General features: G+C 43.0%; 1 protein-coding gene and 1 pseudogene across 5 annotated transcripts in view; one reads left to right on the plus strand and one right to left on the minus strand.

Annotated features, from left to right (window-relative positions):
- Nucleotides 1-25343, plus strand: part of LOC131394240 (adhesion G protein-coupled receptor E1-like) — a 737363-nt pseudogene that overhangs the window by 612101 nt on the left and 99919 nt on the right.
- Nucleotides 18643-25343, minus strand: part of LOC131394485 (zinc finger protein 558) — a 141499-nt gene continuing 134798 nt past the window's right edge. For 4 of the 5 annotated variants that reach the window (XM_058525853.1, XM_058525856.1, XM_058525855.1 and 1 more), the window contains 3 exons: nucleotides 22428-22523; nucleotides 21600-21682; nucleotides 20122-21113 (listed from right to left, as the gene is read on the minus strand). In XM_058525853.1, the coding sequence (XP_058381836.1) occupies nucleotides 20331-21113; nucleotides 21600-21682; nucleotides 22428-22523 (962 nt within the window). In that variant the 3' untranslated portion in view covers nucleotides 20122-20330. Of the gene's footprint in view, nucleotides 19069-20121; nucleotides 21114-21599; nucleotides 21683-22427; nucleotides 22524-25343 lie in introns of those variants that run through there. The other variant, XM_058525858.1, reaches the window with a different exon arrangement.

Raw genomic sequence — 25343 nt, forward strand, 5'->3', positions numbered from 1 at the left:
CTCTGAAAAATTTTTTACCAACAATGTGATTGGTAAAAATATTTTTTTTTAAATATTCTGTTTTGTGCTCAGATATCACCTCATCAGTTAGTCCTTCCCTAATCTCTTCATCATCAATAATTGTAGGTGGGCCGGCCCTGTGGCATAGTGGTTAAGTGCTCAAGCTCCGCTGCTGGCAGGCCCGAGATCGGAACCCGGGTGTGCACCAAGGCACCACTTGTCAGGCCATGCTGCGGCGGCGTCCCATATAAAGTTGAGGATGATGGGCACAGATGATAGCCCAGGGCCAATCTTCCTCAGCAAAAAAAAAAAAAAAAAAAAAAGAGGAGGATTGGCATGGATATTAGCTCAGGGCTGATCTTCCTCACAAAAAAATAAAAATAAATTAAAAAAATAATTGTAGGTAATTTCTTTCCCCCTTTATCCCTCCTTACTGTTCTTCCTCCATCCCTCCCTCTTTCTTTCTATCTCTGTGTAGGCCTTACTGTTTATTACAGGATCTAATTATACCTAACACTATATTAGACATTCATTAGTCTGTTTATTAACTCATTCCTCTCACCAAGCATCAAATAAACAGAGGCAGTCATGTGTTTAAGTTAAATTCTGGATCATGGGTTTTAGTACATAACTTGGCTTATAATAGGTGCTCTATAAATGGGAGGATCAAATAATTGTCCCTCCAAACTGAGACAGGTTGGAGAATGAAAGGGATGGTATTAATAATTATGGCAGGACAATAGGAATGAAGTGAGATTTATGACTTCACTTTTAAAAAGTATCTGAAGACAGAAATGAGAGATTGTAAAGAAAAGGTGCACTGATTAGGTTTACATTTTAAATAGATTATTGTGACTAGAGTCTTATAATGGATTACAGAGAGAAAGGATCTGCAATCTTAGTGATAATTTATTGCAGTACACCACAAAACAGATTATATCCTTGTATAACTGTAGTTGGTGAATTTGTTTGAAAACTTTAGAAAGTATTTTTTGGAGTTTGAATAATTTCTTTCGATAAATATATTGAGTACCTTCTAAGGGCAAAGCAATGAGTGAATACGGCAGTGTAAAACATTACAGTCCACATTAGTCTTCACTTCATGGAGTATCCAATTTAGTGAGAAAAACACTATGAGAGAAATAGATGATAATACACATACAATTAAAATTTAAAAAAATAACAGAGAAAATGTGATATTAATTTTGATGGCTGGATCAGGAAAGGTCACTCTGTGGAAATGGTATTTTGTAGGACTCTGAAAGGTGCTCAAGAATTATTCAAAAGTGGAGAATCTTTAGGTGGATTCAGGAGGGTGGATGGATGGTTCACTGATGTACAAGTGTGGGGTGGCAGGGTGTCCAGAATGACACTCAGGTGTAGACAGGATATCAGTACCAACAAGTGAGATTAGGGGACCCTGAGATATGGGTGATTATTTGGAGAACTGGTTGGTTCAATGTGGGACCTGCTCACTGCGAGCTGGTCATCGAGTTATCACTGATGTGGTGAGTGGGCAGACGGGTATTTGGGTCTCAGGGTTGAAGCCAGATCTGTGCTGATTCTATGGGCATTTCTAGTTCATTAATGGTATTTGAAGCCAGGGAAATAGATGGGATGGCCTAGAAGAGGGTGTGGATGTGGAACAAATGTGAGAGCAGGATTGACTTCTAAGAAGCATCAATTGTGTTTAGTCAGATGGTGGAGCCCAGATTAACAGGGAGGAGTAGGAGGAGAGAGGAAGAGTCAGGGGAGGAAAAATGGTTATTTACAGTGGATGGAACCATGTGATGGGAATATGGCGTGTGTGAGTTATTTATTTATGAACAGGAGAATTTTTTTTTTTTTTAAAGATTTTATTTATTCATTTTTTTCCCCCCAAAGCCCCAGCAGACAGTTGCATGTCATAGGTTCACATCCTTCTAGTTGCTGTACGTGGGACCCGGCCCCGGGTTGGACGGAGAAGCGGTGCCTCGGGGCGCGCCCAGGATCCGAACCTGGGCCGCCAGCATCAGAGCGCGCGCACTTAACCGCTAAGCCACGGAGCCGGCCCTGAACAGGAGAATATTTGAGTGAAGATGGGACTTGGGTGTGCAAGTGAAGTGAGTATCTAAGGGTTGAGAGGAATGTGATTTCATTAGAGATGAGGCACTAAATTACTATGCTGTGGGCGCACAACCATCTAGTCTTCATAGTCCTTTCTGCCCTTGACTCATATCAGCTTGATGTCCCAGGATCTAGTTCTCAGTGTGTGGTGCCTGTGCCGGCAGCATCAGCAGCATCCAGGAACATTTAGAAGTGCAAATTCTTGGCCCTCCCCAGGCCTATTTGGGTTGAGGTCCAGCAATCTGTGTTTTAACAACCCTCCAGATGATTGTGATGCACAGGGCAGTTTGAGAGATATTTCTCCAGGATACAGGAGGGTGGAAGATCCAAATGAGGTGAGAACATTCTCCATGGCTGGCAGTCTGCATTCCACATTTTATTCAAATTTCACATTTCATTTTGTTTTCAAAGGGAAAGCTCAAAAGAAATATGCCCCAGACTTCAGAGAAGAAAAGACAGGTCCATTTAGCCAAGACCAAGCGGAGACATCGGGAAAGGTCTGCACTTCCTATAAGACTCACCAGCTGCATTTTCAAGAGGCCAGTTACAAGGATGACTTCCCACCCTGGCAATGAGGTCAGGTACAGTCAACGGGAGGAGACCTTGCAGAAGCCCCAGCAAATCTGTGCATACAGGAGACTGCAGGGACTCCAGGCCCGCAGCAGTGAAGGAGAACTTTTGAGTACTTTTGATATCACAAATACCTTAAATATAATTGCACCAGGTGGTCCAGGTGAATCCCTGGGCTGTGCTGGTGCTGGGTCTCTAGACCCCAGCCTCAAGCCCACTGCCACACAGTCTTCAGACCGGGCAGAGATGATCCCAGGAGTGGGTCTCGGTCTCCCCCACCCACTCTACAGACAGCCCGTAACTTATGGAGACATCCGCAGACAGAGTCAGAAAATGAACAAAGCAAGGGAGACTGGCTGAGGCCCTGAGGGCAGAGAGGTTTGCCAGGGAGGCAGAGAGAGCAAGGAGCCAAGAACGATGTTCTGAGACCTGATGGAAAATAGGAGAAGGTCCTGCTGAAGAAGCCAAGAAGTGTGGCCCTGGGGAAGCGGTTCCCCATGAACAGCCCCCAGTTTCCCTCGCCTCATTTAATGTCAGTCTCGCTTCTTGCTCTGGACTGTGATGCTTTGTCATATTACAATTGTACTTCATTAAACTCTTTTGAGAGACATAAATGTGAAGAGTGGACAGTTGTGTGGGTGAGAGATCGTGTTTCATGTGACAGGAAAGAAGATCTTTACTTGTCCTGGTTTACTGCAATTTCTGCTTACCATGATTTTTATTCACTTTTATATTAAAGGTAATTTGGCCTAAGGGATCATTTAGTGTTTTTAGTTATATTTTTTTTAGAATACTTGCACTCAGGAAAAGATGATGCTTATTGTAAAGAGATTATTTTTTAACGTTTTAAATTAATTTGATTCTATAAAGTCTTACTTTACTAAGCTTGTTTTGGTATCTCATTCTAACATAAGTTTTATCCTTCTTTTTCCCAAATGCTATCTCAAATATAAGACATTTTTATATAATTTAAGTAGTCCTTAGACTACCTGTTACAGCCTTATCTGTTACCTAAAATTACCTCGGTGATTTTTTAAAATAGAGTTCACCTTAGATTCCTAACAAGGACAATGCTGTGTGGGAGCATTTAGCGCTGAGAGAATCTTGGCAGCAGGCTTGCTGCCTTCGCCTTGACACTAGGTCCTGAGTCAACGAAACTTGTCCACCTGCCCACAGAGTCGGGCACATCGTAATTATTCAACAAATATGTGATGAACAATATTTGGTGGAAAAAAGGGTCAAGTTACAGAAGTGAGATGGTAGGACTCTTACTGGGTCAGGAGGGGAAAGGACTGATGTGGTTTTGGAAGGATCTGGAATTTTCTGGACTTTCTTGAAGACCTTTGATAGAGCAGTCTTAGCAGTCATGGGCAAGGAAGCCTATTTCAGAGGGTCAAAGAGTGATTGAGAAACAGAAGGGGAGAGAGTGAGTGTAGGTGGACAGCTGTGCCTCGTGCCTCCTGACAACGGCCTCTGGATTTAACACAGTGATGGCTCCCTCCCAGAGCCCACAGCTTTGGTGTGGGGCTGACTCCTCCCTAGGACTAGGGAGTTCTAATTCCTCAGTGTGAGCTACTCTGCATATTCCAAATCCCCAATGTCCTGGGACAGGGCGTGTCAAGTGGCCCTCTCTGGTCCAGCAGGATCCAGGCACAGGACCCTTTATGGAACAGGAGGAGGATCCGGGTATACACGGGGTTCTTACCTGCCAGACCTGGAGTTCTGGGGAGTGGAGCTGAGCGAGGTCACAGCGTAGGAGCCGCTGACAGGGTTTGAGGCCACCTGGGAGGAGAGCAGAGTAAGGTGGGCATCAGGGACGGTCAGGACAAGACCTGCCCCCTCATTTGTATGCTGCATCTCTGTGCCTGGACACAATCTACTCCTCAAGTCTCATTAACATGAGCTGATTTCTTCCCTCATTGGATCTTTTCTTCCCTCTTATATTCTGTTAAATTATTTTAAGTTAACTTTAGTTGGGTTTTCTCTCCCATACATTTAAATTATTCCTGACGAATTCGTAGATGTAGACCACGATTTCAGTGAGTTACACTGAAAAATGAAGGTGTTCACATGTGATAATTGCAGACCTGAGAAATTTAAATGATGGCATCGGGCGTGGTCCATGATCTTCAGGACAGCCATATGATAAGCCAGGTGATAATCAGAATTTTTAAGACAAGGTACCATTAGGTTTTGATGGTTTGAGTGAGAACAAAGGGAGAGGCCTACAATTGCTTCAGAGTTTACCAACAGCAGAGAACCCTCCCTCACCTCTTCCAGCTCCTGGTGGCTCCTGCTTCCCTGTCTTGTGGCAGCAGATCTCCAATCTCTGCCTACGTCTTTCACGTGATCTTCTTCCCTCCGTGTCTCTGGGTCCTCTCCTCTTATAAGGACACCAGTCATTGAATTGAGGGCCCACCCTAAATCCAGGATGAGTTCCTCTGCGGATCTTTAATCACATCTGCAAAGATCCTGTTTCCAAATAAGGTCACATTCTAAGGTTCCGGGTGAACTCGCATTTTTGGGAGACATTATTCAACCGACTACATCCTCTACCCTCAAGTTGAGGTTGGGAGAAATTCATTTTGGAATTGACCGTCTTGTTCCTGGTGGGACCTGAAGGGGTTACGTCAGCATCAGCCATCCAAAGTATACAGACAGTCTTTATGGCTCAGGCAGATCTGAATAGTAACAATATTGGAAGAGTTGTTTTCCTCAAAAGTACTTGATTCGATGTAATAAAGTTAAAAATCATAATTTTTTTTGCAATTGTGATGTTGATTCTTAAATTCATATGGAAGTGAAAGTTTACAAAGTGAAAGAAGAATTTTTGAGAACCAACCACCAAACAAAATAAACATGAAGGAGAAAAAGGACAAAGTGACATATCAAAAAATTTCCCCAGTTCCATTAAGAAAAATGGCAAATTAACGTGCTCACAGTATCAGTCTCTCCACTGAAGCAACCATTCAGCTGTGGTGTTTTTGGTTAATGTCTACCTGCTACCATTCCCTGGTACAGTGGAGGATGTGAAGATGGGAGCCCAGATTCCTTGTATGGCTCCCTCGTGCCAGCGGACAGATACTAACCTGGTACTTAAAATTAGCGTGATTGTGTGACTGGATGGTAGTGACCTGTCTGTTGGGTCCCTGAGTGACTAGTAGAGAAGTTGACAGGTATTTCTCCCCCTCAGGCTGGAGGGACTTTCCAGGTGGTGTCATTGTCTGATGAAAGATTTAAAGGTCTATGCTACTGGTAGATGCCTGGGCAAGGGATGAAGGGCGGGACAGGAGAGAGACATAGAAATCTGGAAAGGAGGGATCGAGGATGAAGATTTTTGGGGAATAAAGGCTTAGGAGGGCCACTGCTTATACCAGGGAAGCCAGAGGGCAACGTGCATGCCCAGGACTGGACGTGTGCTCAGAAAAGACCTGAGAAGACCTGGGCTTGCCCCTGTGGCAGATTTGTGGGCTCCATGCAAGTAGGTGGTGAAGTCTAAGGAAGAGTTGCAGGAGCCCCAGCTGCAAAGACTGGGGAGATTTTAATTTTTTGTTTTTTTAAACATTTTCTTTTGGATTCTTGCATTTAAAGAAATCTATGTCAGGTCACCGGCTGACTGTTGAGATAACAGAAGAGAGATCTGAGTGACCACACACATCACGGAATAGTCTTTGCAAAAATACTTTGAAAAGTCACTAAACAAAAGGATGACTGCAGCTCCGAAAAAGCTACAACAGCAAAACCTGGGGAGGGAGGAGAATCTGATTTTCATAATGACCACATTGTAACATGCAAAATGTCCAGGTATCAATACAAACTTATAAATGATACGAAGCTACAGGAAAGTATAGACATTTCATATGAAATAAAATGGAAATTGACAGAAACTTTTCCTGAGGAAGCCCAGAAATTGGACTTATGAGACAAAGACTTTAAAACAACTCTCATGTATGCTCAAAGGGCTAACAGAAAGCGGGGACAAAGAACCAGGGAAAATAGAGAATGATGTGTGAATTAAAGAGAATATCAATAAAGATATAGAAATTGTAAAAAGAACCAAAAAGAAATAATTGAGTATTACCCATGCACTTCCTTCTCCCCCCTCCAGCCTTAAGCAACCATTATTTTACTTCCTGTCTGTACCGATTTGCCCACATCTGACATTTCATACAAATGGAATCGTGTAATACGCGGTCTTCTTTGACCAGCTCCTTTCACTTAGCAGAAGGTCTTCAAGGTGCATCCATGGTGCAGCATGTGTCCTTCATATTTTTATGGCTGAAGAACATACAATGTACAGAAATACGGATCACATTTTGTTTATACATTCATCAGATGATGGATATTTGGGTTGCTCTGGTCCACATTTTGCGGGTCCCACTTTCACCTTCAGTGGCCCAACATCAATGTCTCCCATCACCCTTCCTATTCACTGCCATCCAGTCAGCTCAGGTCTGCTTAGGCACCAGGTCTTCTCAATGTAAACACTGGTGGAGCCCTTAGCAAGGGCCCTAAAAGGCAGAGGTTGGGACGGGTAGTGGCCACCTCCCTGAAGACTCCTAAGTCCAACACATGCTTCCTAGGTGCTGCAACTTTAACATAAACAATTAGAGCGGAAATTCCCAAGGTTGCTGGCACGTCTCCAGCGCTTCCTCTTACAAAATTTAAAGTACAGGGCCTCCTAGCAGACATCTGTCATCCTTCTTGGTTTCTCAGCCACTGAACCCCTATCCTGTGTTTGAGGGCTTCTCCCACTTTCTGATACTGGGGGGAGATAACACCAGCTTCCAGATTTAACAGCAGAAAATGCCAGACACGTCCAATTGTAGCCTCCCCACTGCAGCCAGGGCACAGTTCCGTGGATCAGACGCACCCACGCAGACTCTGACCCAGGAGGGGGGATCTACGCTCTGATGACGATGGATTTGGACAGCAGCTAATAGAAGCGGCCTCAGCGGGGCTCCAGCCGGTTCCCGTCCTCCCAGAGGCTCCGTGAGCGATCAGTCTAACAATCCTGTTTCACACAATCAAGAGCCCTGAATGAGAGCCTGGCGCTGGTGTTGGAAGTGGGGAGACGGTCAGGAGGGGCCCACAGTTCGCATTCCAGCCTCGGTCTAGGATGGGGGCCTCTTCCCAGACTCCCGGTCAGCCGGCGTGGTCACTGCCCCCCAGCGGCTTCCCCACGGGCTGGGTCCGCGGGCTCAGCGCGGGTCAGAGGCTGCACCCCCGGGGTCAGTCCCCGCGCGGACACCGGCGCCAGACTCCACGCAGCCATCACGTCCGGAGGATGCAGCCGCGGGGACACGCGCGTCCTCGTCGTGGGCGGAGGACACGCCGCTGTCCGGCCAGAGCGCCCCGCGCCGTGGGCAGCGGCGGGGCCGGAGGAGCGGGGAGGAGGGCAGCGGGGACCGCGTCCACGACCCTCCGGGGGGGCGCTCGGGGCGGCTCGGGCGCATGAAAGGCTCCGGACTCTACATCCAGGGCCCCATCCACCGCGGGCGCCTTCACTCTCCGCCGTCCGCCCCGCCACTTCCTTTTGCGGCGCCGCCAGACTCTCCCTTCGCCGCCGCCCAATAACCTCTCCGTTCTAACCAAAGTGCCCGTAGCTCCGCCCTCTCCTCCACTTCTCGCCGCTTTTCGGCTGGGCTCGGCTCCCCCCGCCAGGCCTCGGGCCCTTCCGCTCGATCTCGGCCGTTTCCTCACATCTTCGGTTCTTTCCGTCTATTTTCGGCTCTTTCCGCCCAGCCTCGGCTCCTTCCGCCTGTCTCTGGCGCTCCTCGGCTCAGTGATTTTTCATCCGGCTCTCTCCGCCTGGCTTCGGCTTTGTTCGATTTCGCTGCCACAGTTCGGCTCTTTCCGCCTCTGCCCGCCACGCCCCGGACTCCGCTGGGCTCTCAGTCTCGCCAGGTCCTGTGTTCGCGGGCGGAGGTTGTGCCAGTTCACCGGCCCGCCCCTGTGGTATCAGAGGGCCACTTTCTCTGATCCTGGCTAATATATTAACATATTAACAAACAAAAAATGTTCCTCATCTGATAAATAAAAACGGAATCTCGGTGTTTTACTTTGTATTGTCCTTGTGATGGGTAAATTTGGGAATCATCTCTTATATTGAAAGCATTCTGTATTTTCTGTGAACTATTCTTCGCATTTGTCCATTTCTGCAATGGATTCCTGGTCTTTTTCTTTCGTTTTTAGGAGTCCTTTAACATTAAAATGTTAGTCTTTTGTGATGAGTTGCCAGCATTTTCCTTTTTTTTTTTTTTTTGTCTTCTAGTCCTTGCTTTCATGCAGATTTCTATTAAATGAAATTAAATGTATTAATTTTTATTTGTTTCTTGCTGTACATTATACTTTAACAGGACCACCTGTCCTCTGAGATTATGTATAAACCATTTGTCTCTTGTTTCTTCTAGGACTTTTAGAGCTTCAATTTTTACATTTAAATCTGCGATAATCCGTATTCCACAGACCAAGTGGTGGTTCCAACACAATTATTTTTAACTATCCAATTTTTCTTTACTGACTTAGCACATCACCTGCACTCACTTTATTATGGAATAGTTTCAAGCATGGAGATCATTTGAAAGAATTTTACAGTGAACACATATTATGGACTGAATTCTGTACCCACTCCCATTCATATGTTGAAGCCAAAATCCCTAATATCTCATAATGTGAATTTATTTGGAGGTTGGACCTTCAAAGAGGTAATAAAAGTAAAATGAGGCCAATAGGGCAGACCCTAATCCAATCTGACCGATGTCCTTATAAGAGGAGATTAGGACATACAGGCCAAGAGATGTCAGGGGCACACGTGCACAGAGGGAGAACCACATAAAGAGGCAGCAAGAGGATGGTCATCTACAAGCCAAGGAGAGACGCCTCAGGAGAAATCAACTCTGCTGGCATCTTGATCTTGGATTTCTAACCTCCAGAATTGTAAGAAATGAATTTCTGCTGTTTAAGCCACCCCGTTTGTGGTACTTTGTTATGGCAGCCCTAATGAACTAATAGAGTCCACCACCTAGATTCCGTCACTAACGTTTTATTGTACTTGCTTTGCCACTTCTATCCCTCTATCGTCCATCAATCCTTCTCTGTTTAATGCATTTTGAAGTAGGTTGCAGACAGCAGTAGACTTCACCCCTAAACATTTTAGCACACATGTTAGAGTTTGAAATTTGACAAGGGCTGGAAGATCTTTCCAGGTGGCTCACTGAATGGATAACAATTAGTGCTGATAAGTTGGTTCCTCTAAACATGGACCTCTCCATGAGGCTGCCTGAGTATCTTCACGGCATGGTGGATGGCTTCCCCTGGAGAGGGAGCAATCTAAGCAATCAAGGAGGAAGCTTCAGTGTGTTTTATGACATAGCCTCAGATGTGAGACACTGTCATTTCTGCAGCACTGTATTGATCACTTGGGTCATGTCTGATTGAATGTGGGAGGAGACTACCAGGGCATGAATACAGGTGGCAACAATCGTTGGTGGCCATCTTGGTAGCTAGCCAACACACCCACCTTTTCTCCGAGCCACCTCTCCTCATCAGCCCAGAATTCCTTTTCTTCTGCTCCAGTTTGCCCCCAAGCGCCTGGTTTAATTGGAGCTGTTTGGGGCCTCTGGAATTCACGACTGTGTTTGGGACAACATGGCAGGTCTCCTTTTCCCTTCATTCTTACTCCTGTCTCCTCTCTGCCCTTCTCATCCTCTCCCCCAGCTCCAGCCCTCTTTGGCCCCTAGTGCCCCTTTGAGCAGTAGATGTTCTGAGTGTCAGCGGGGAATGCAGCAGATAAGAGGGGTTTGCTAGGGCGGGAAATGTTGGGGAAAGGTTTGCTTACTGGGCTCCTGTCACCTCTTGTATAAAGGGAGCGTGGGACATCTCTAGCTTGTCTTCCTTATTCTGAGACTGGGATCCTCAACATTCCCCAGGGCAGAGGACACTAGGTTGGATGGGGCTCTATCTATCCACTACAACTGGGGACAGAGACATCTACATTGCAAAAAGAGGCTGAAGAGTTGCCAGCTTGGGCTCAGAATGTTCGCTGTGTTTGGGATAAGGGAGGGATTACTGAAGTGGCACTCATCTCCTGTTGGGAGGGACTTTGGGGATTTTCATTGTGGGCCGCCCTCATTTGTGTTGAGTGCTCCTTGCTGATGCTTCTATCAACTCTTATTTTGTGATAATGGGAGGAGAGGGAGTTTTCTGAGGACCTGTTTGACACTTATGTTGGAGAGCCTGGTGGGTTGCCTGTTGAGATTCTTATCACTGCATGTCTATGGGGGAAGACTGGGGTTATTCTTTCCTGGGGATACTCATATCTAATCTTGGGAGTCAAGGGAGGCAAGCTGGAGTTCATGTTGGGTGAGAATGGTGAGGCATTTGCTGGGGATCCTTTCTTCTGTAATGTGTAGGGCATTGTAAGTTGCTTTTTGGGGTTTCCATAATCTCTCATCTTGCAGGGATATGAGGGATCACTTGCTGAAGCTTCCCTCAACTGATGGAGCCCTCATGATGTTGGGGGTAAATAGGGGGTATGAGGCTGGGGTTCCTGTTGTCTCTGGTGTTTGGAGACTGGAGGGCCACTGTCTGCCTGGGGTTCCCATTTTTCAATTGTTGGGGTGACAGGAAGGGGGTTACTGAATGGAGGTCCCATTGTCTCTAATTTAGGGAGAGGATTGAGGGGATAATTGCATAGGATTCCACTTATCTCTAGTCAGTGGGACTGGAGGGGTCTCTTTATATAGCTCGTTGCTTTTTCTACAGTTGTTGGTGGGGGGGGGGATTAGAAGCATGACTTTCTGGATCTGTCCTTGTCTGTATTGTTGGCATAGACTGGGTGGGTCACTGGGCTGGGTCTCCCCATTGTCTAGTGCTGAGGAGCAGCTGAGGGAGTGTCTTATGCAGCTGCTGTCATTTATAGAATTGGAAGTGACTAGGGGGTGCTTGCTGGAGTCTTATAATTTCTAGTTTTGGGAGGATGGAGGTCTTGCTTGGACAGGCCCCAGCATTTGTGTTTGGGGGTGATAGTTGCTATCTGAGGTCCTATTGACTCTAGTTTTGGAGGGAACTGGTGGTCCCTTGCTAGGGCTTCTGTCACCTCTACTGTTGGATGCAGATTGTGAGCATCACTTGCTGGGGGTTCATAATCTCTAGTCTTGGGAGGTGGACTGGAGGAACTCTTGCAGTGGCTTCTATCATCTCTAGTTTTGGGGGATCAGCTCAATGTGTTTTTAAAAGTATTTTATTTTGAAAACATTTAGATTTACATAAAAGTTGTAAAACTATACAGGGTTTTTTATACAGTCAATATTCATTATATTTACTTACAGTTTGTTTCCTGCTGATGATCATTCCTAAAGTTGTGTCTCCACATGGAATTATTTTCCTTCAGCCTGAAAACTCTGTTTTAAGTGTAGATCATCTGTTGATTAATTATTTCAGGTTTTTTGTTTTTAAATCCCCTTTGGAAAACGTCTTTAATTTGTCTACATTTTCGAAGAATATTTTTCTTAGGTCATAGAATTTTAGTTTGGTAGATTATTTTTTTCCAGTCAATCCTTTAGATGTCATTCATTGTCTTCTTGCTTCCATAGTTTCTTGTGAAAAGTTGTCAGTCTTATTGTTGCACTTTTGAAAGCAAGTGTCCTTTTTCTTTGGTTGCTTTAAAGATTTGCAGTTCATCCTTCATTGTTTACAGTTGTCTATGTTTCTTTCCTTTTATTCACAGTTATTTTGGAGTCCTTGTCTGCTAACTCTGATATCTGGATTGTCTCTGGGTCTGCTTCTACTGATTTATGTATTCATAATTGAGAGCATTTTCCTGCTGCTCTGCATGTCTAGTAATCTTTTATTGTTTGCTGGATCTTGTGAGAAATACTTTGTAGAGGCTCTTAATCCTGTTACCTTCCTCTCAAGATTAGGTTTCCAGTGCTAATGGATCATGCTGAGCCTCTGAAGGCTAGATTTTAGCCTCTAAAAGGACGGATTTATTTCAGTTTTGCACTGACTCCTAAGATGTAGTTCTTACTCTTAGTGTGTGATACTGACTCTCAGGCTGTGACATATCTGGGGTCATAACTGAAATCCAGGTTTTTTTTTTTTTTTTTTTAATCAAGGTAATTTCACTCCACATGAGTCCAAAAACCAACCTCCAACTCCTGGCATGTGTGACCTCTGAAGTTTCTGCACAGTCTTCAGTTTTCAGTGGCTTTTCTCCTCTAAGTCTCCTAGATTCTTTCCCTGGACACGCACAACTTAGGTGTTATTCAAGGACCTGAGGGAGATTCTGAGACAGATTTTGGGGTCTTCTTTGTGAATCTTTATTTTCCACTAGAAGATCCTTCAGAGATATTTCAGGATCGGATTATATTTTCCCTACCACAGCCCTAGAATCAATCATTTTTCCAGAGAGCCCTTGTTCCTTCCTTTTTCTTTATAATAGTATTTTAGAAATCAATATCTGGGTTAGTAATAAGTGTTCTCATTGCTACTGGAGTGTCACTGCTTCTAGGCCTTCTGAGCCGACAGGCCTTGGAAATACATGAATGTATACTATCCTCTACATACACACATTATCTATATCTATCTATCTATCTATCTATCTATCTATCTATCTATCTATCTATCTATCTATCTATCTTTTTTATCTGTCCCTCCATCCATCCTTTCATCCATCCATCCTTCCATCTTTCCATCCAAAGCATGAACTGATACTGATGCCTATGATTCTAATCCAGCACCCAGTGTTCATTCTAGCCTTCTCTTTCCTTGTTTGTAACACCTTTTTTCACAGGGAGAAACTGGCTCTCATGATCTACAATACATTTGCTTTGCTGTTCAACCCTAGAATATACATGAACTAACTTCAGAATTGCTAACCCATAACCTTTTGAGATACAAATATATAAACAAGAGTACAGGATTTCTGGACAGTTCTTTTTGTATCCAGCCTTACATTCTCTGGTCAAAACACAGTTTTCCAAAGTAAATTTGGTTCTCTTCTCACTCCCTTCATTGTGGTTATGTTATTCATTTATAATAGTCAAGTTCATTTGTTATAGCTTGTATTCCATTTTATGTTCCCTCTGCTACCTGGTGGATTATTTTATTTTTAACCTACAGTAATAGTCTGTGGTGTACAGTTCTACGGGTCTTGGCAAATGCATAGAGTTGTGTATCCATCAACACAGTCATGACTGAACATGATACACACATGAACAGTCATGATAGGACAAATCCATTACTCCCAAATTCCTTTGTGTTGCTCCTTTGTAGTCATCCCTCTCTTACTCCTTGCCCCAGAACCCATTGATTCATTGTCCTTCCCTACAGCTTTTCCTTTTCCCAAATACCATACAATGGAATCATACAATAAAAGGCCTTTGGTCTCTGCTTTCTTTCACTTAGCAAAATGAGTCTTAAGTTGAGGTATAAGTTATATGCAGTGCAATGTACAGATAGATCTTAAATGTAGAGTTCAATATGTTTGACAAACGCGTACACCTTATGTAACCTATACTCCATCAAGATATAGAACATTCTCCTCATCCCATAACGTTCCTACACATCCCTTCTCAGTCCATCCCTGCTCCTGTCTCACCCCTTTCCCACAACTGGACCTTAGATGCAACTAGTGTTCTGATTTCTCTTCCTATCATAGATTATTTTTTGCCTGTTCTTGAAATTCATACAAAGAGAATCATATAATACTTACTCTTTCTGTGTGTGTGTGGCTTATTTTGCTCAGTATAATCCTACAATGAATTTAAACCAATTCATAATAAAGGTGAAATACATAATGTTTCCTATATACTGGAGGTCTCATAAGTGCTTCAGATATGTTACCTAAGTGAATCCTTAATACAAGTCTATGAAGTAGGCACTCACATTGCTCCCATTTTACAGATGAAGAAACTTTGGCACAAAAAGTTAGTCACTTACTTGATGCAACCATCTCTAAAGAAGAGAACTGAGATTGGGCAGAATAAGAGATTGAACTGTGATAAGTTAAAAATGGAGACAACAGGTGATTCCCTGGGGAGCTTTGGAGCTGTGGTGGCCCTTCAGGGATGTCTCAAATTGAGGCAAATGAATTTGGCCTTTGTATCCCCACCCCCAGGACCCAATCATTGGAAGTGGGGTGCCACTGGGGAATTTCCATAATCTTAGGTGTTGTGCTTTCCTTTGGCCCAAGGAAATTTCCAGAGAAGATGGCAGTATGAGCCCTTAGAACACTTTTGGCAGCTACAAGAGTGAGTGACTTAGTGCTGAAAGAGGAATCTGGGAAATAGACCACTGTCTCCATTATGGTCCACCACTTATGCCACTCAGATGCACTTGCTTCTTAATGTCAGTGCACACAGGATCCTGGTTGATCATGTTGACTGGGGAAACTTACAAGAGGAAGATCAGTGGGACAAAGAATAGACATCTCTTGGCTTCAGCTTTTGTTGGTGCTGCAATTGATACTTACCATCCCACTCCTCCTACTGTCCCATTTAGATTCCCCTCAGCATTGACTAGCACCTCTGCCGGTCCAGGTGGCTTACCTGGAGGGATGATCCAGATGCTCATCTATGAGGAGTCTGAACACCTTGTCACTATGCCCTTCCCAGCATATAGCTGTTACACTTAATTATCAACAAAATTGAGGAAAGAATATCAAAAGACATCCCAGTGGATTACCCGAATGTCAAATGTCTTCTCTGCCCTAGCTTTATAACAGAAACCCCATGTCTTTTGGATGAATTACCCACGCCAGAAGCCACAGTGATTTCTTTCCTTGTGCTGGCCTCATAAGCAGTCACAAAGTTCAATGGGACTCTGACTTTGTCTCCTGGTAGAAGTGTCCACCTCTGGGAACCAGGACCTTTAGCTTCTGGTTCTGGCACCTTCCTCCTAAGAACCCCATAACCCATCTTACATGAAGAACTCTTGTGGAGGAAACTATCTTAGACTACATGAGGGAGTATCGATGCTTTGATTGCACCCAGGACAGTACAGTAGCTGATGGAATTGTTGGGCAGGGATACAAACTTTCCACCCAAGTGATTGACAAGAGTAGATTCTCAGACACAAAAGGGATGATCAGTTCTGTATATCTTCCATTTGCCCAAATGTACCCATCTTTTCTCTCGGTGCACCCAGGAAGGTCAGTCAAAGTGAACTACATCAATGGGCCTTCCTTGCCTGATGGCTTTTGGCTGAGCTGGTCAATGGGGAGCCTAGACACGAAATCAGAAGGATGAAAGAGAATGGCTTCTGGTCTTGGCTGTCTCTTGCAGGAGAACCTGGAGAGGGATACTAGCCCTGACCTCCTCTCAGCTCCTGGAGTGCAATTTCCTCCTCTCTTGTCTATGGACTTCAATAATCGTTCCCTCTTTTTGCCCCTTCAGGCTTATGTGTGCTAATAGAGACCTGCCCTTAGCAGCTGTGTACCAACCACCTTTGTGGTTTTCCTACATTCTGTCCACAACTCTGAGTAGCCCCTTTATGAAAACTCTACTAGAATAATCCTCGTCTCAGTGTGTCCACTGTTTCCTGCTGGGACTCTGACTGATATGCTGAGTCACTGAAAGGATAAGCAGAAGTCCTAATAGTGAGCCATAAAACCCAACCAGATCAGGACCCACCAAGTCTCTGACCACATCACCTTCTTCCACTCCCACCTGGTCCCCGACATGATCTACTCCAGTCACACTGGCCTCTGTGTTGTGGGCCTTTGCATGCCAAGACTGTTCGTGCCACACAAATTCATACAACTCACTGTCCCAACTCATTAAAGTCTCCATTCAAGTGCCCCTTAACTAAGAGGCTTCCCCTTCCTATTCTATATAAAATAGCAAATCTCAATCCACCTTAACTATCTTAGAATGCTTACGTTTTCTGCATGACACTTACAACATATTTTCTTGAGTTTTCTATAATCTGTCCCTCCTCTATTGGAACATAAGTGCTTTAGAACATTGCAAAACTGGAGTTTCATTCATTGCTATAGACACCAGTGTCTCAAAGAGTGCTTGGCATATACAAAATACTCGACAAATAGGCTGGTGGTGAAGAATGCTGACTGTCTGGTTCCAATCTGGGCTCTACTATTTACTAGTCAGTAGCTTGGGTGAGTAACATAAGTGTACCATGCCAGTTTTCTCATTTGTAAAATGGGGATAATAATAGTACACACTTAAACTTATATTGAGTACTCGGTAAGCTAATACTCAAAAGGCATTTAGAAGACTGCCTGGTCTATGAGAAAGGCTTTATGTTTGGTCATTTATTAATGTATTGAAATACTTTGCTATGAAAAAACATGGCCCCTACATAAAAGGAACAATTCATAAGAAAATATCTAATCCTGTATGTACTTAGTTACGTTACATGCAAATATATACAGAAAATATGAAGGAATTACAGAAAAGAATTTGTTAATCCATAACTGTAGTGGAAGACTTTAATACACATCCATCACTAAGTTTGAGGAAAAAAATCTTAATGTACATACTATATCCAAAAACACAACTTGCTTGAGTTAATGGGCATAGACTCTATAACCAAACATTAGAGAATACACATTGTTTTCAAAGAAACATGGAACATTTATAAAATTTGACCAATGAATAAGTTTACCAGTTAGATACTGGATTCAGCTAGACATTAACAGAATGCCACCTCAAAAACAAACAAAAAAAATCACTTTGGCTTCAACCAGTTAGAGGTTCCCTTTAATCATGTATGGAGGAGTCTAGGAATAAGCCGTCCGGAGCTGACACAGCCAATCAGAGGCTTTTGGGGAGCACACAGCATTGTGATTTTTTGCCTCACTGTGGTTTTTGTCATCATGATCAAAATATAGCTCTTCCAACTCCAGGCTTTGAGTCCACTTTTAAGAGAAAGAACATGTGAGAGGAATAGGAAATAGGTGAGGTGAACAAACCAGATGATGTCCCCCCAGTGGCTTCTACCTACTTCTCATGGCCAGTAGAGTGGGACAACACCTCTATGGGCTTCAGGGAAGCCTCGTAGATTGAGTATTTTCAATTCTGCTCATCAACAATTTGAACACAATGTTTTTTTTTCTTTCAGTAAATAAGTCAGGAAGCATGGACACTGGGAAAGAAGCTAAAAGTAATTCCCATACTAGGATGGAAAGACAAAAAAGAATCAACATCATAAGGTCCACATACTTGACAAAAACGCCATTAAATTAGAAGTATATAGTAACTACAGCCTAATTTCCATGATGATAAACTAAAATCACTCAGGAGAGATTCAGAAATACCTTTTTGAATATGCAGTATACTGACATTTTTAAAGAGTAAATGATAATAAACATATTATATACAAATCTATGAAACATAATTAAGGTTTATTTTGGGGTATAGCTATTGATGAATGTTTATACTAAAACAAAAAGACTGAAAATTAATGAGCTAGTGGTCCAACCTAAGGATTAGACACCATTAAAGATAATCCAACACTCATAATGTCTACACTTTTCATTCCCAGTTTAAATTATTTTGTGGCCACTCCGTGAAGAGCTGAGGCTGAGGCATCCTCAAACTGATCACATTCCTAGGGTTCCCCTTCAGTGTGAGTTCTCATGAGTCGACAAAAACCTGAATCACTGAAAGATTTTCCAAAATTAACACACTCACAGGTTTTGCATCAAGGGAGAATTTCACAGTTTTCCTAATGTAAGGGGTATCATTAAAGGCATCCCCTCTTTCTTTATATTCACAAGTTTCTTTGCAGTGAGCTGTTTACAAAGAATCTGGAAAAATGAAAGGCTTTCCAATACTGATGACATTCAATGGGATCTTCTCTCCAGAATACTCACATCTCTTAAAAATTGAGAGAATGTTCTAGGCATTCCCATAGTAATTGCATTCAGAATACCTCACCATCTTTTGCTAAGTAATTTGAACGCTTGTGCTGTAGGGTTTTCCACATTCCTTATATGAGTGTTCCTCTGTAGTGATTTCTCACGTGTGTTCTAAGGGATGAGCGTCTCTGAAGCCTTCTGCATTCTGATGATATTCATAAGGTTTTCCCTTTAATGTGAATTATCATGTGACTCCCTAGAGATATCACTGAAGGCTTTTCTATAGCTACTGCATTCCTTGGGCTTTTCCTCAATACATAATCTTTTGTGCGCATTGGGCTGTGTCTGAGCTGAAGGCTTACCATGAAGACCACACTCATGAGGTTTCTCTCCAGAGTGAATTAACATGAGTGTTACTGAATGCTACTTCATATCAAATAGATTGAAACGATGAGGGTGTGCCTTTCTTCACTGATTTCATGGCAAGCTTCTCAGATGGTTCCCAACAATCTCTGTCTCCGGGCATACATACCTTGTATAGTTTCTTCCCACGCTGTATCAGGATTGGCCTGTGTGACCACTACAATATGGAAGACGTGATAACATGTCCTTCTGAGGCTAGGTCATAAAAGATAATGTGGCTTCTGCATTAGCTCTTCCTTAGACCAAATGTTTTGAGGGGAACCTGCTGCTACACCATAAATATACTTAGCCCTGTGGAGAGTCCCATATGGTAAGGAAACTGAAGGTTCCCTCCAAACAACCAGCACTAACTTGCCAGCCATGCATAAGTCATTTTGCGAGTGGACTCTTCAGCAATGACTCAGATGACTGTAGCTCCAGTTGACACCTTGACTGAAACCTCATGAGAGATCCTGAGCCAGAACTACATAGCTAAGCTATTTCTGAATTTCTGACCTACAGAAATTGTGAGATAATAAATGTACGTTGTTTAAAGCCACTATGTTTTGGAGGGAAATCTGTTATGCAGCAACAGATAACTCATACACCTAGTGTGAGTTACCACAAGCTGTGAGGGCTAAGATACCAATAAGTGCTTTTCCAGTTATCGTATTTGGTTCTAGGTAGTTTCACCATAAGCATCTTCACTGTAAACATCTTTGCCACAAGCATTTTCACAGCGTAACTAATTGGCTATAAGGCAATTTTGCCATAAAAGATAAAATAACTGGTTGACAAATAAGACAAATATTTAAGTGTAAAGATACAAATAAGAGAGTGTAAAGGCAGATTACACACTATACTGAAAATAATCAGTTTGCAAAACCTTCAGTAAACATAGTCATCCCTCCTACATTTCCTATAGAACACTGGAATGTCTATGAATGGCAATGTGACAATACTGCATTTCACAACGCAATACAAATATGCATCCTAGTACTTGGAAACTGATACCTCTCTTAAGGAAGGAAGAAATTTTAGCAAAAAAGAAAGTGCGATGCCACATGAGGAGAACAAATTATGGTGTAGTAGATTCATGGCAATACTGTGCAAATAACTGATTTTATTTTGTGGATTGGTAAGCATTTGTCCTCCAAGGCTTCTATTCATAGCATTGTGCATATTTTTGTTTGCTTGTTGATTTGTCTTCTTGTAAGATATATATCTATATATATCTTATATATAAACTTAGCATTACCAAATTACCAAAAATTACCAAAAGACAAAAATGAAACCAAACTCTGAACCACTTATTTTATCTTTTACGGCAAAACTGCCTTATGGCCAATTAGTTATGCAGAGAAAATGCTTATAGCAAATATGTTTACAGCAAGGATGCTTATGGCGAAAATACCAGACACAGCTGTATTCATATCCACCTATTATGAATTCTTTTATGCACAGAAAGGTAAGAGTTAGTGGTGAACGATTTCCCACAATGATTGCATTCATACGGTTTTTCTCCAGTGTGAGTTCTTACGTGTTTCTTAACAGCTGAGAGATTATTAAAAGCTTTCCCACAGTTACTGCATTCATAGGGTTTCTCCCCTGTATGTATTCTCTTGTGCACAGTAAGAGAAAAGCTACTGCTGAAGGATTTTCCACACTGATTACACTCATAGGGTTTTTCTCCAGTATGAGTTCTCATGTGCTGTGTCAGATATGAGCTCTTTCTAAAGGTCTTCCCACAGTCGTGACATTCATAAGGTTTCTCCCCTGTGTGAATACTATTGTGCCCTGTAAGGGATGACCTTGTGCTGAAGGCCTTCCCACACTGATTACATTCATGGTGATTCTCTCTTGTATGAATTCTCTTGTGGCTTTTGAGGTTACAACTAGTGCGGAAGACGTGAAAACACTGGTTACATTCATAGGGCTTTTCTCCAGTGTGAATTCTCACATGCAGTCTAAGGGATGAGGGATCATTGAAGGCTTTCCCACAGTCACTGCATTCATAGGGTTTCTCCCCATTATGTATTCTCTTATGAATAGTAAGGTAAGATCTACTGCTGAAGGATTTGCCACATTGATTGCAATCATAGGGTTTTTCTCCAGTATGAATTCTCTTGTGCTGAGTAAGGTTAGATTTGGTGCTGAAGACTTTAAAACACTGATTACACTCGTTGAGTTTCACTCCAAGATGACTTCTCCCCTGTTGATTAAGAGATCAGTAATAACTTTAATTTATAATATTTTTAATATTCAATGCTGTCCTATGTCCCACAAATTCTCTCCCATGGATTCTGTTAATTATAACTGACGGTCTGGTTATTTTCAGTGATCGTATACGGGCTTCTGCCCAGTTTGAGCCCTTAGAAGTCAAAAATGATAGAGGCTTATCATATTCTCAGAGAATGTCCTGATAAATTTAAGACAACTTTATGTTTTAAACAGTTAATATCTGAGTCACAATTAAGGAAATATTTACTTGTGGAAACTCCTGGTAAACAAATAAGTTTGGAGCTAGTTTACATTTTTCTCCAAATTCATAATAGTTTTACAGTATCTCTCCAGAGACATCATTTTCTCACGGGTAAATAATACTTTCCTTTAATTAATCTCCTGGTTTTTTTTTGTGGCTTTTCTGACTTATGGAATTCTACTGTGAAAAACCAGAAATCACCTATGTTAGTCTTACCGCTTTTACGCCATTAGAATGTTCTTTCCTGAAAACATGCTTCTTAGGAGTTAACCATTTGGCTTTAACTATGGTCTCCAAATCTGAAACAAATTGAAAAGAAATTTAAGTTGATGGAGGAAGAAAAATAGCAAAGGGCACACATGAGTAAAGGCAGATTCTGAGGGATAAGGTTTTTGAGGTTTGCAATGAAAGGGATATGAGTATGCAAACCGTAGGTATTAAAAAAGGATTCTAGGAAGGATTAAGACAGATCAGAGATTTACCAAAGAAGGAATTATCAGGAATGCAAAGTAGGAAAGAATTGGACAAAGAGCTCATGTGAGCTTAAATTTTTATTTATTTATTTTTTTAAAGATTTTATTTATTTATTTATTTTCCCCCCAAAGCCCCAGTAGACAGTTGTATGTCATAGCTGCACATCCTTCTAGTTGCTGTATGTGGGACGTGGCCTCAGCATGGCCGGACAAGCGGTGCGTCGGTGCGTGCCCGGGATCTGAACCCGGACCGCCAGTAGCGGAGCGCGTGCACTTAACCGCCAAGCCATGGGGCAGGCCCCGTGAGCTTAAATTTAAAAAGGAAAAGAAACGTGTCTTTTTGTTCTCTCTCTGAGTCCAAAGTAAAGAATGAGCTGTTCAAGAGAAAGTTAAAAAGGAAAGTAACAAGTTCCACGAGGAAGCTCATACCAAATGTTCTTGGCCTTTTCTGTCAGAAAAAAGGTCATTTTACAAAGTTCCCTCATTGACATATCCTTATGTAATACTCCCATGCCCTGAATTACTGGCCAGAGCTCTTCCCCACAAGGATTCCTATCTACCTGGTGCTCACCTGGGCAGATGCCTGGGAGAATTCCTCTCTCCTTTGTCATCACTTTGTCTTCTTGGTCCAACTGGGAAATGAGCCTGGGTTTATCAACATGATACCCTATTCACGGAAAAAAGACATATGTCGTGAGGGACCGTGAAGATGACAAGCAACTCAATGAAACCAAAGACAGCAATTCTGAAGATGGGCGAGTGTGACTTTTGGAGCAGTGGAACAATTACACCAAGTTCTAATGAATATAGTAACTCAAAGAAAAAAATACAAGCATCCTCACTCAATATCCAGGTGACAGGCCATAAATAGTGCCAAAGTTCATGCCCAAGTTTAAAGATTTTATTTATTTTATTTTTTCCCCCCAAAGCCCCAGTAGATAGTTGTATGTCATAGCTGCACATCCTTCTAGTTGCTGTATGTGGGACTCGGCCTCAGGATGGACGGAGAAGTGGTGCCTCGATGCGCACCCGGGATCTGAACCCGGGCCACCAGCATTGCAGTGCGCGCACTTAACCACCAAGCCACAGGGCCGGCCCATGCCCAAGTTTAAATATAGACTTCAGAAGCTCTAAAGCTTTCAACCATGGAGAATATACAGGGACAGATATTCAGTTCATAGAGAAGGCATCAGACAGAATGCTCAACGAGGGAGGGAACCATGTCTGTCTCATTCACCACTGTATTCCTAAACCCAGCACAGACCAGGAACATAGAAGTGCTTAAGAAAGACTTGTGAGAAGTGATGACAGTAAAAATCATGGAACATTTAACTCCAAAAGTCCATCCCCTTAAAAAAACTGTGAATAAACTGGCAAAAACTATCAGAATCAACTTTATTGGAATGCTGGAAACTTATCAAAAGTTACAGCAACCAGGAAAATACTTAATTGGGAAAAAGCCAGCTGACATTTTAACTGAGCCTTGCCTCATCCTCAATCCACTTTGGACATGACCTTGAAGACAACATCCCACATTCCTAGTACGAAAGGGAGCAGGATGGACCTTATTCTCAAAGAACTGTGGTTGCTTGTCTTGGCCTTTCTGAAGGTTTGGCTCAAAGGGCTTGTCTTTACCTAATCTCAAACTCTCCATGGTCTGAGCTGGCTACCCAGTGGCCATGTGCTGAACACATTTAAAGGAAAATATATTAGCCACCACCAGCCTATGGAAGCAAAAAAAGAAGAAAATCAAAGGCTAACCAAAACGCTTGGGTGGAAAAGTGTGGAATGAGATGTTTGGGGGAATTTTTGAAAAGCTCCCTCATATTCCTTTGAATCTAGAAAGCTATGTGCACACCCAGGGTCGGCCATATGCTCAGAAAAGACCTGAGAAGGGACTAAGCCCTCAGCTTTGGCTGACCTTCAGGCTCTGCACAAGCAGGAAGTGAAGGTTAGCCAGAGATGTAAACTTCCTAGCTGATTCTGAAGGCATGCCCCTTTATACACACAGAGCCCAACTGCAGAGACCAGGAGTTTTTTATTTTTTGTTCCAGGCATGCAAGGAAATCTCTGAAAAAGCACTAGCTAACCATTAAGCTAACATAACAGTCTTCAGTGACCACACAAGACAAACACAAATATTACAAAATTAGTTCAGAATATCACCAAACATACATACCATACCAACAACAAGGAACAACAACAAACCCCAGAGATGGGGAAAAATCTGATCCCAGAATTGCCATATTGTAATATTCCAAATGTCCACTTTTCAACAGAAAAATTAGGAGGCAGGCAAAAATACAAATGCATTGCCCATTATAGGAAAAAAAAAAATTAGAAACAGTCCCTGAGGAAGCCTAAACATTGGACTTACTAGACAAAGAATTTAAATCAACTATTTTAAAACTGCTCAAAGACCTAAAGGAAACCATAAAGAAGGAACTAAAGGAAATCATAAGAACCAATTCTGATCAAATAGAAAAACATGTTACAGAGATAGAAATTATAAAAAGAGACTACATGAGCTTTGGAGTTGAAAAGTACAGTAACTTAAATGAAAAATCCAGAAGAGCAGTTCATCATCAGATTTGAGCAGACAGAAGAAAGAATCAAGGACCATGAAGATAGGACGATTTATATTACCTAGACTGAAGAATAGAAAAAAAAAAGAATTAAAAAAAATATGCGCGCAGAGTGACGTCAGCATCATGGCGGAGTGAGCTTTCCCGTGAATTCTTCCCCCACAAGATACAACAAAAGCAACAGCCACAGACCAACAACGGAATCCCAGACAGTGAAAACCTAGAGCGGAGGGATCCACACTGCCGCACATCTGAGAGCGGAACGTGCTGGGCCCCCGGAGGAAGTGGGGAGAGGTAAGGAGAACTCCGCTCCCTCCCCATCAGATCAGCGATCCCGGTCCGCGCGGCTCCCAGAGAGGGGGGAGGGGTGGCCCTCGGCGGGAAACTGTAGCTCTTCAGGCTCTCTCAGCCAGTGGGAAACTCCCACACAGAGGACTCAGAGGAGCCACAGGGCTACCATCAACATCTGAGCACCCCAGAGAGCGGAGAAAGAGGGGCAAACGAGAAGCCTCCCACGTCAGGGACCCAGAGGGCAAAAGAGAGAGGCCCCCCCTCCCCGCAACCCGGAGTCTGCAGCTCGACCAGACCAGATCTAGCGATCCGAGGCAGACCTGAACAAACTGGACTGGACCCGTGGATCGCAGCGGGAAAAAAAACAAAAAAAAACAAAACTGCGGATCGCAGCAGAAAAACTGGGGCAGAGCACAGGGGGCTTAGACTACACAGCCCTTTACCACCAGACAGTGGCGGCAGGTGGAAATTGCAACCAGAGACTTCCAGGATGAGGAAAATCAAAACCAACACAGGAACCACAATGCAAAAATATATGAAATCACCAGACCAGAAACAAAATGACAAGCACCCAGAAATCAACCCCGAAGACACAGAAATCCATAAACTAA

This window comes from Diceros bicornis, chromosome 30 (assembly GCF_020826845.1).
Source record: "Diceros bicornis minor isolate mBicDic1 chromosome 30, mDicBic1.mat.cur, whole genome shotgun sequence".
NCBI lineage: Eukaryota > Metazoa > Chordata > Mammalia > Perissodactyla > Rhinocerotidae > Diceros > Diceros bicornis.